General features: G+C 46.2%; 1 protein-coding gene across 1 annotated transcript; it reads left to right on the forward strand.

Annotated features, from left to right (window-relative positions):
• The first annotated feature begins 6,405 nt into the window (after nucleotides 1-6,405).
• Gpr6 (G protein-coupled receptor 6) lies at nucleotides 6,406-8,061 on the forward strand. Its single transcript, XM_004637489.2, has one exon. The coding sequence runs from the start codon at nucleotides 6,447-6,449 to the stop codon at nucleotides 7,533-7,535; it is 1,089 nt and encodes a 362-aa protein (XP_004637546.1). The 5' UTR covers nucleotides 6,406-6,446; the 3' UTR covers nucleotides 7,536-8,061.
• The last annotated feature ends 3,662 nt before the right edge of the window (nucleotides 8,062-11,723 follow it).

Genomic DNA, 11,723 nt, shown 5'->3' on the forward strand with positions numbered 1-11,723 from the left:
GTGCTCCCTAACAGACAACAAAGCCCTGTACTGAATTTCATGTAAGAAACAAACTCCTCAGAAATTGTGACACCAGAATTTTTAAAGTTATCTTACAGCTACTACAGGTGCTTTAACTAATATAATGTCCAAACTACCAGGAGGACCCATCAACAACTCCAATTCCTGCATTAAGGCTTCATAATCCCCTTTTTCTAGTAGTAAACAGAACCTAGGGGTACTCTATCACTAAGCTATATTCCCAGCCATTTATTATTATTATTATTATTATTATTATTATTATTATTATTATTTGGAAACAAGTACTTGTATGATAGATACAGGGAGAAACCTTTCTTGAATGACTCAACCCTAAGCACTGATTCTTCTGTCCTTCTGGGAAAGTTAGGGGAACAGACTGTGTCCTGGTGGTAGGAACTCCTGCTCCAGCACATGGAGAATGCACTGAATATGGCGCCTAGTGGCATGCTCTCTAGACAGGACAATGAGAGCACTGCTCTTCCTTGTATAGCTCATGAGACCCTCATGATCCAGTCAGAGAAAAAGAGGGGCGGACAAGCATCCAGCGTGCAACAGGGTCATGACAGAGAAGGGGAGGGGGGCATTTTCTCAAGCCTGCCATGGCTTCTGGTGTCCAAACAGACCTTTAGTCAATGTGGCAATGAAAGAAATGAACACGCCATAGCCTTGAGTCTCCTGCTGGCATCCTATGTACTCCGAGACATCTCACTTCACCACTCTGAACCTTGGTGCCCCATCAGTAAAGACAGTAACTCCTAACTCCAGGTAATTCTTTCAAATAACAAAATGAGATAATGGGTATGAACCCACTGAGTGTCACAGTACTTTGGAAATGTAGGGCAGAGTGGATCAGAGGACTGCCACACTGTCTCTTTTTAAGTATGCCAGTAAAAGTACTTCCTCATTAACATTCCCATGCTCAGTAAAGTTAGTAGTCTAAGTTAAAGATTATACATGTCTTCATGAAATTCAATAGAGTTATTTTCACTATGAAAAATACGTGCTCCTAAATACTGCTATTTTTCCTGATTTGTTTCTCATGGAAAAAAAAATGTTCACCAAGTAAACAAAAACTCAAGTGCCTTGCACACATTCTGCACACTGTGACCATGCCAGGACAATACTGGTGTCCTGGTCCCCCTGTAAATTTAATGGGAACACAAGGTGATGTTGCACTTCCAGGATATCAAATATCAACCCTCAGGAGTTCACCTGGCATGAAGAAGAAACTTTCAGGTGCTGGAGAGATGGCTCAGTGGAATAAGTACTTCCCTGGCAAGTAGAAGCCAGAAGAGGGGAACTTCTTCAATAGACCCCATCTTTCTCAGCACGCATCCCCAAAAGATTATGCTCCATCCAAAGCCCTGGATCTGGACAAATAATGTGAGGCATTCAATGGCCCTGTGTGATTTTTGTCTCTTGGAGGAGCAATTTTCCCCAGTAAACAGCCTGTTGGCTTTCTCATCTGTTAGCACAAGTGCCTGTGTACCACCGAGCAGCATGAGACCTCAAACTATACTGCTTTTTTCTAAGAATCAAGTAGACGACGGGGTGTGTGTGTGTGTGTGTGTTAGCAGATCCCCAGGGAGAGCAGCCACAGTTGCCAGTGTGTATCTTGCCACTTAGTTTTTATAAAGGTATAACAGGCTTGCTGACTGTGGTTCTGATTTTATGAAAGAGAATTGATCTCGAAGATCTGGCCCTGCAGAAGCATATCGAGGAAGGAGCTGTAAGATCGGAGCAGAGACAAGGGCAGCAGCTGAGGCAGCTTGAAATCTACAGTGTAATAGAAGGCCCAGGGAAACCTGGATGAGGACCAGTGTGTAGCTCTCCCTAACAGAAACATTGAGTTCATCTGGGCCAAAAGAGAATCAAGGGTCAGCCTTCTTCCTGGGACAGAAGAGATTCTAGATAAGTGTAGGAAGCTAAAAGTCTACAGAGAAGGAATGGTTGCTGCCCCAAAAACTGAAAGGTACTGAGTGACATGAAGTAATACCTTATTCTAAACTGCAATCTACTATTTGATCAGTTTCATTTTATTCAAAAATAACAGGGGATGTTATTGTTTGATTGAATATTATCAAACTGGCTCTAGGGGTTGAAAAAGCAATGCCTGGCCATCTTTCACTCTAGGTACTTCTGATTAAATGAACAAGAATCTCTAGGTGAGGGATCCAGAGACGGATAGCTGCAAAAATTTTTCAAGGTAATTTTACTGTGAAGCGGGGTTGAGAACCACTGGCTTAACCAGAGAGGGCAATGTTGCCAAAAGGAGCCAGATGAGTGCTGGGGTGAACAGGCTGTGAAGCCTGGGCATAACTTGAGACAAGAAATTTTCTGTGTTCATTCTTGCATGGTACTGACATATGAAGAACTGAGTCACAAAAGGAAGTGATGGGCTTGTCACTGGGTTGGTAATAGTGACTTCAACCTATTTGTACCAGTCAAAAACTAGATTTTGCAGAACCTCAAAGTATAGCCAGGATCAGATAGGATGGTGACTTGTAATGAATTTAGTTGTTTGATTTAGTCAAGTAGCAAGGATTCCCAAAATAAAAACCCACTTATGGTATTTAAAAATTAAGTAGGTTTGTAGTAGAAACATAAAGAGAAATTTAAAGAACTACGAACCAGATCCTTGGGGACTAAAGTGACATCTTGTATTTCTCAGCCATTTGATCTACTTCATCTCTGTCCTTTGCACAACGGATTCATTCTTCCATTTCAATTGGCTTCTGTGCATTTCATAGAAGATTTTATATGAGTTCTCCAGTCTTGATGCATCATTATCTATCAGATCCAAAACCTCCTGTAGTGGATTTGTAACTAGTGACCAATTTATTACACCCAGATGAATTGAACTAGCATAGTGCTGGGTGTGGGAAACCCCCCTGAGGATTTTTGCCAGCAGCATAAAGGCAGAACAGGAGAAGCTGCGAGAATGCTGTTAGGGAGGCTATTTGGAGAAGCTTTTGGAAGCTGTTGGTTCTCCTGGGCTGTTCTGCTGGAGGACCTCGTTATGCTGGCCTTCCTGATGAACTTTGGAGGAGCTCTGGTCCTCATCTTGAGCATCACTTCCTGGCTCCAGAGGGAAAGATGGTGCACTGTTCAGCCTCATGGAGAAGCTTGTCACATTGACTTTCCTGATGGGAACTCAGCTTTCCTCATCTCTAGAGGAGCTTAGGACCTCACTGTTGCTGGAGATGGAGATGGCTGTGGTACTTTTGGAAAAACTCTGGTGCTTAACTTGAGCATTCCTTCCTAACTCCAGGGCAGATCCCTCAGCCTGCTAGCACAAATTCTTCATCCTACTGGCATGAACTTTCTAGCTTTCACCACTCACCTTTGGGTCTTTCCAGCACAGATCCATGAAGTAGGATCCAGGATGTCAGGTGGATTCTTTAGTATTTAGTGTGTGAATAGATTTCCTGAACCTGCTGTATATGATTCTTGGAGGATTCCCTATAAACTAATATTCTAAAACGTGTCCTATATTATATTGTTCCCCTTGAAAAAACCCCAAACTACGACACCTACACTGACTTGTCCTTGTTATGCTGTCTTTTAGTTACACTTTTCAAGAGAGACGTCTGCATAAGGATGGCTATTGTTTAGCTTTATGTCAAGTGCCACTTTCTGACCTTAATCTAGCTTGGGGGTGGGTAGATTCAAAACAGTGTGGTTTTCAGACTGGACACTCAGGGAAACCTTATATAGGTTTCCTTATATAGGAAATATGGGCAAGTTTAGCAATGAAAAACATCAAATATCTGTCAGTTACCAAAGAATTGCAAGGCTTTTATTCTCCTCAATCTTGCATTGTGGCCTTTATCCATTCCTAAGAGATGGGTAAACATAGGTGAGATAAGAAGGAGTTTTAAATAACCACAGACTGGCATGGCCAAAGGCCATCTGCACATCCTCCACATGCATTTATGCACCTGACTGTACATGAGTTGTCTTCTGGAAACCATGGGAAAACCATTGTGGCACCAGCCAAAGCATTAGAATGTCCAAAGCCCTATGGTAGGATCAGTTTTAACCCCACACTGTCTTCCAAACCATAACATGTAAGACCCAAACATATTTAGACAATAAGGAGGGTTTCTATCCTTAGACCAGTATCTGATCATTTGGAAAATTTCTGGTTAAAATGCTACTACAGTGGCTTGACAGTTCATTTGACAGCTCTGAAATAAAGGAGCTCTTAGATAATCTTGTACTAAAATACAAAACGGCTCTTTACAGAAATTGAATGTCAGCCAAGTGTTGTATTCATAAAAGTAGTGGTGTGCTAATTTTTTAAATGCCTCCAGTGGAGTGTAAAGTTGTTTTACAGCCCAACATCAGCTACCGCAGTGAAGAATAGAATGATCTTATAGCTTTTTTCCCATCTAGTTAATTCCAGCTGCTGTGGGGCATGGGGACAGGAGTAGTCTGCCATAGGAGGCAGGTTTAAAGTAAATAATCGAGGACAGCCCCACACCTCCAAGTGCTGCCCAATCTATCTTTCCTTTTTCATTTTTGATGCCCTGGTACTAGAAGCAAAGTAAAGCTAAGAAGAAAACAAAGTGCACAGGAATGAGCAAGAAAAGCTGGTAGCAAATATAGTCCACATTCTCTTTACCCAGATGGTGTAGTCCCTAGTGGCCTCAGCACAGTGCCACAGTGCCAATGTGCAGTCATTTACTTCAGACCCTTAGGTGAAGTCAACTATCTTAGCTTTTGCCCAAGTATGGAAATTCTAGCTGATTAGAACAGAAGATAAATACTTGCATTTTCCTGACAATGCAAAACACCTTCGAACCAAAAGGATGATTTATCTGGGCTGAAAATAAAAGTTCTGCCTACCAAAGTCTGGTGCAGCTGAATTATCACTATTTTTGTCCTGTAATTTGTTTTATAGGGTACTAATTAACAGGGCAAAGTCTGTTGCCAGGAAAGTAAATCCCATTTTGCTGTTCTTCTTTTCTAACAAGACACAGGCCTTGTCTTTAATTAAAGAGTGAGTTCCAAGGGTACCATCAGCTACTGAAATTGGCAAACGGTGGTCAGAGCAGATCATGATGAAACCTGTTGTATCTCAGGGATAATGGGAGAGAGGGGAACAGCATACACAGCCCGGGAAGAAGAAACTGTTCCTCAGAGGGCCTCTTGAGAGTCACCAGTCCTCTAGTCCACACAGTCTTGCACCTTTCCCTTGTCTCTGCTCAATTGACAAGAACACCATAAATATCTGTTTAAAAAGAGAATTTCTTCCCCGGATGCATTCTTGTGCGCCCCGCCCCCCATATGTTCTGTTCTCTCCTCTCCCAGGCCCTGTCCCAGGGGCCCCTCTTCAGGGTTTGTTTTCCACCTGGCCGCTCAGTGACTTTGACCCTGGGATCTGTTTTGTGCCAGGCCACCCATCCCTCCCAGCCCACCCGCTTCGCCCAGCCTTGAGGTCCTCACATCTTTTTCCCCTCTCCCCCATCTCATTCCTGGAGACTCTGGGTTGGAAGTGGAAGATCCGTTTTCTCCTCCCTCTTTGAGCACCCGAGATATCTTTTCGGGGTGAGGGACCGCCAGGCAGAAGAAGGCTTGGCTGGGGAGGGGCGAAGGGCTGTACCTACTCTGAGCCGGAGCCTGACGTCACCGTGCCCCGCCTGTCAATCTTCCGCAGGCGCGCAGCTCGCAGGCGCCTCTCCTGCGCGCGTCTCTCACTAGCGAAGGCGCGGACACAGTGACAGGCGACAGGCATCCCGTGCTTGCCTCCAGGCCAGCAGCTGCTCGATCCTCTCAGGGAGCTCAGCTGGGCTCCGGCCTGGCTCGCATGACCTGAGACCTTTGGACTTCCCAGGTGAGCAGTCGGTCCCTGGGGGAAGTTTGGGGGTTTGGGGAAGGCTCCAAGAGGTTAAGGACAGCACCAGAGTGGGTCTTTCTCGAAGCTAGGGATATGGAGTCAAGCTTGACGCACGCCTCCCGGGGCCAGGCTCTACTACTTTGAACACTTCTTCCCCGGGGCCCTGAGCTCCAGGGTTCTCCAGATAGCCCGAGCACAAACTTCGCGTTCAGCACCACGGACAGCGTCTCGCCACCCTGTTCCGGAAGTGCCCAAACTGTAACAGAGCAATTTGGGATGCACCCGCCCGGGCTCAGAGTCGTAGCTTGACCACTTGGGTGCGCGTGCAAATACAAGCACACTCACGGGGATAATCTTTGAGCATGATAGTATGTACTGAGACTCTGTCTCATTCACTCGCTCGCTCAACAGGTGTTTATGGTGTGTTCCTACTTGACCCTTCCTTCCAGCTCTGCCCCAGGATCCTGAGGAGGAATGGGTGATTCGAGCAGGACATCTGCACTAGCCTTGGGCGGGGGGCTGGGAGCTTAGATCTCACACCTGACACCCACCCTCCCTCTGCAGGGTGCAGTATCTGGCAGCGATGAACGCGAGCGCCGCCTCGCTCAACGAGTCCCAGGTGGTGGCAGTGGCAGCCGAGGGAGCGGCGGCGGCCACAGCGGCAGGAACGCCGGACACCAGTGAATGGGTTCCCCCGGCAGCAGCGGCGGCGCTGGGAGGCGGCAGCGGCGCTAACGGGTCCCTGGAGCTGTCGTCACAGCTGCCTGCAGGGCCACCAGGACTGCTGCTGTCGTCGGTGAATCCCTGGGATGTGCTGCTGTGTGTGTCCGGAACGGTGATCGCGGGTGAAAACGCGCTGGTGGTAGCACTCATAGCGTCCACGCCCGCTCTACGCACGCCCATGTTTGTGCTAGTGGGTAGTCTGGCCACGGCTGACCTGCTGGCTGGTTGCGGCCTTATCCTGCACTTCGTGTTCCAATACGTAGTGCCCTCAGAGACTGTAAGCCTGCTCACGGTGGGCTTCCTAGTGGCCTCTTTCGCCGCCTCGGTCAGCAGCCTGCTGGCCATAACAGTGGACCGCTACCTGTCCCTCTACAACGCACTCACCTATTACTCGCGCCGGACCCTGTTGGGTGTGCACCTCCTGCTCGCCGCCACCTGGACTGTGTCCCTTGGCCTCGGGCTGCTGCCAGTGCTCGGCTGGAACTGCTTGGCCGAGCGTGCCTCCTGCAGCGTGGTGCGCCCGCTGACGCGCAGTCATGTGGCGCTGCTCTCGGCTGCCTTCTTCGTGGTCTTCGGCGTCATGCTGCACCTGTACGCTCGCATCTGCCAGGTGGTCTGGCGCCACGCACACCAGATTGCGCTGCAGCAGCACTGCCTGGCGCCGCCCCACCTCGCTGCCACCAGAAAGGGCATGGGAACGCTGGCCGTGGTGCTGGGCGCTTTCGCTGCCAGCTGGCTGCCCTTTGCCATCTACTGTGTGGTGGGGAGCCACGAGGACCCGGCCATCTACACTTATGTCACCCTGCTGCCTGCCACCTACAATTCCATGATCAATCCAATCATCTATGCCTTCCGCAATCAGGAGATCCAGCGTGCCTTGTGGCTCCTGTTTTGTGGCTGTTTCCAGTCCAAAGTGCCCTTCCGCTCCAGGTCCCCTAGTGAGGTCTGAAGGGCTTCTTCCATGTCCTCTCACCAACACCGCATCCCCCACAAGCCAGCCTTCGGTGAGCTTCTTGGTGCCTGCCTATGAACTCTAAGATCCCTGTGGTGTGACTCTGACTTTGAGAGGGGCAAAAGAGGGACTAAACATACATGCAACAAACTCACAAGGACAGCGAGGCTTGTTGGTACTTTACATATACAGTGTATACATGTGTACATATATATACAAATATTTGTATCTTCTGGGGTGTTCAGGATGTGGAGCTTCCTGTGCTGTGAAAAACTATCTAAAAGATGTGGTTGTGTACTCAAGTTGTACATCACATTTGTCAAGTGAAGACATTCTAATATTGCTTACTATAATAGCACTTTATTTTTAGCTGCTGACCTGCCAAAACAGTGTTGCCATTTTCAAGGGCAGAGGGGAGGGAATAAAAGGTGTATTTTTGTTGTATGTGATAGAATATTTTGCTGCACATGCATCGACAAACTACAACATATTTTGTACACAAATAAATACATTATAAAAATGTGATTTTGACATATGATTAATAGGATTACTAGTTGAGAGCTGAATTATGAGTGCATTTACTTTAAAAGTTTATCCCATATGGTCTCCCTCCTGAGAAAATCTTACTGTACGAAATCCTATCCATTTGCATTCTGCTCATACATTCACCAAAATACCAAATCCAGATGATGAGGGAGGGCTGGGGAAGATAACAGTATTCACAGAACACTGGTTAAAACACACTTGCCACTCTTGTCAATTTCTGAAGCAGGTTGGTAAGCCCTCTTTTTTTTAAGTATCTTTACAAGATACAACTTCAAATACAGTAAATATTGCTGCAAAGTGCCATCCAACAGAAAGTCAGGTTTATAAAAAAATGACAGTGCATCTTCACATACCTTAGTCGCTGGTTCTTCCCAAAGTCAAAATGACCAGGAATGATAAACTTTTTGACTTGATTCAGAATACCAAGGTAACTGTGACAGCACAACTAAAGCACTCATGAAAGACATCCAGAACTGCTTCAGGAAGTGACCGGAATGTTGGGATAAGTGTGTCTGAAGCGAAGGGGAGTATTTTGGGAATTAATAACAATGTGTCTTTTGCTATAATATTCATTAAAATTGAAACATATGATCATATTTTGCCATCATAGCTCATATGTCTTATGTCTTCAGAAGATAAATGAAGACATGTCCCACATCCCCTCTGGAGGTGCTCCCAGCTTGTAAACATAGCATTAAGATGCTCAAAAGCTAAACACTCCCATTCCACTTTGGGTGTGAGTCATGACCTCTCTTTTTACAGGATAAGTAAGAGAACTCATATGGGAATGCTCTGTGCTCCTGGGGGGAGCTCATGCCCCCAAGCACAAGTAGTTACTAGTCTCTGCCCTCATGAAAATACACACAGCAATTTTGTCAGTAGATTTCCTATTTATTAGGTGCCTACTATATGCCAGATATGATGGCAGGGCTGGGGATACAATGATGAAATAAATAGGCAAACGGGTCTCTGTGCTTTTGGTGTTATGTTCCAGGGGAAGCTGGCCTGCATGCAAATAAAAAAATGCAAAATGTCACACTAGGATAACTTCTATGAAGGGACAGGAAGCACAATAAGAGGGGGCAAGCAATAGAGGCTGTTCCATTGGTTGGGGTAACTCACAAAGTCATTCTGAGGAGGCAACTCTTAGGAGGAAGGCAGTAAAGTGGGGGTGTGGGGCATAGTGGACTATAAGGGAGTAGGTCTCCAGGCAGAGTGCAGCAAGTGTGAAGGCCTCAGGAGGAACATATGGAGAAAGTTTAAGGCCAACACAGCCCAACAAAGTGGGCAAGAGGAAGAGAGGTGCCACAGGAAACTAGGTCTCATGCTGGACGGAGCCAGCCTCCTCCTCCTCCTCCTCCTCCTCCTTGCTCTTCAGTTCTTAGTGCTCTTGCTGAAAGGTTCTTACCTATTTTCATTGTTTATTAGTACAGGCTTGCAGTACATAATGATTACATTCCTCATGGGAGCTGGTGCGTGGACTTAACACATCTTAGTCCTCTTCAACCCCCTCTCCTCTTTCCCTCAGCACTCCTTTCACTTCTTGGTCACTTTGAGTAAAAGAGTGAAGAGAGGGGCCATTAGTTACTAAGCAAGGAAGAACCAGTGGAGGAGTTATATTGACAGGTGAGTGGGTGAATTTTATGTGTCAACTTGACTGTGTCATTCTGGGGGCTGGTGAGGCTTTTGGGAGCTGAGATTAATACTGGAATGGGTGGATTTTTAATAAAGTAGATTGGGCTCCATAATTGAGGTGGGGTGGCAAAATCAAGCATATAAGGGCCTTAATAGAACAAAAAGACTAGCCCCTCCTGAGCAAAAGAATTCTCCAGCAGACTGCCTTCAGATATTACCTGCAAGATTGGCTCTTTTGGGTTCTACAGCAGAAAGCTCTGAGAGCATCAACTCTCCTAGGTCTCCAGACTGTTATCTCACCCTGCAGGGACTGGATTTGCCAACTTTCATAATTGCAAAATCCAGCCACTTCCCATTGGATGAATGATACCTTCATCCAATCTTCATCCAACCACCCAATCTCTCTTCCCCACCTCATGTCTTGAAAATCTTGACTAATACAAGAAGGATGAGTAATTTTAAAGGTTTTTTTCCAATTCCTAAATAGAGAGGAGCTCATGTAGACAGTTTATTTGTTTCACAAACACTTTTAAGTACTTACTGTACCTCAGACATTGTTATGAACACTTAAATATCAGCTCATTTAATCACCCCAACAGTCCTGAACTAAGCAGATCCCAGAAACAAATAGCCAGCATGCTCAAACCAGATGAGTGAGCAGTTTCATGAAGAGTCTTTTAAAATTAAAACATGAGTTCAATTAAAGGAACCCAACAAGGGAGTGAAGCCCCCCTCTGCTCCCCGCTCACACCAGAAAGACTACTTGAGAGGAATAAGACTTCAGCACCTACAGTCAGGAGAAAAGGATGGAGGTGTTGGCCACACATCCAGATCTGTGGACCTTAGTAGAGGAAAGCAACTACTGCCAACTTGTGGCCTGACAAAGAGGGAGAGTGGTGCAGTAGTAAATTCCTGGGCCACAGTCTCCTCCCTCCATCTCCCTCCCTGAAAGCAACTTCCATTAATTAAACTCAATCGAACACCAAAAAACATGGAACTGGGGATTGAACGCAGGCCCTTGCGCTTGCCAGGGAAGCACTTATTCTACTGAGCCATCTCCCCGGCCACAAGACAGATCTTTGATGCAAAGCATGTAGGTCACTTTCCTCAGGCAGTGAGTAGGTAGAAAAGGTTGAAAAGTAGATCTGCCAGTTCAAACAGAGAATGCCCAGCATTAATGCTATAAGCAAGGTACTCCTATTATTACGTTCACTTTACAGATGAAGCAAATGGGCAGAGAGGTCTGCTATACACATCTAGAGTTCAAGAGATTCATGTTGAATGAATTCTGACTTTATCAACTTATAGGTGGTATTTAAGACCATAGGTCTGGGTGAGGCCACCTTAGGAGTACTTGTGAACAGAGAGAAAGAGAGGAAAAGAGAGAAGAGAGAAAGAGAAGAGGAGAAGAGGGGGGAGGGAAGAGGGGAGGACTGAGTACCAATGTTATGGTTTGTGTCCAAATGTCCCCTCAAAGCCTCATGCAGTCATGGGGTGGGCTTCTAGAGTTTGTGATTGGTCCATGATCCAATGCTGGGATTATGGGTGTGCGTGCTACACCATCCCTGGGACAGGTAGCCTGTGTACAATATAAGGGAGGGAAAGAGGCTTGCTCTCCACTCCTCCACTTGCTCTTTTTGTTTTGCCATTTTCTGCTGCTGTGAGTTGTTGCCCTCTGCCATGTGTCAGTCTGCCTTGGAGTTAGCTGAGTATGAACTGAAACCTCCACAAACCATGAGCTACACAAACCTTTCTTTCCTTCCTTAATTTCAGATGTTGGTTATTTTGTCCCAGCAATGAGAGAAAAGTAACTAAGACACCCAGTGACCCAAGGTGTCTAGAAATCAAGGATACCAGGAGGATCAAGCAAAGGTGAAAGAGAAGCAGTAAGTGAGGTAGGAGACAAACAAGACCTCACAGTGACCTGGAAGACAGGAGAAGAAGCTGTCTGAGGCAGAAGTTAATAGGCCCAAATGTTGCTGGCAGGATAAGCAAAGTGAGGAC

The sequence above is a fragment of the Octodon degus genome, unplaced genomic scaffold (assembly GCF_000260255.1).
Source record: "Octodon degus isolate 3935 unplaced genomic scaffold, OctDeg1.0 scaffold00090, whole genome shotgun sequence".
NCBI classification, from domain to species: domain Eukaryota; kingdom Metazoa; phylum Chordata; class Mammalia; order Rodentia; family Octodontidae; genus Octodon; species Octodon degus.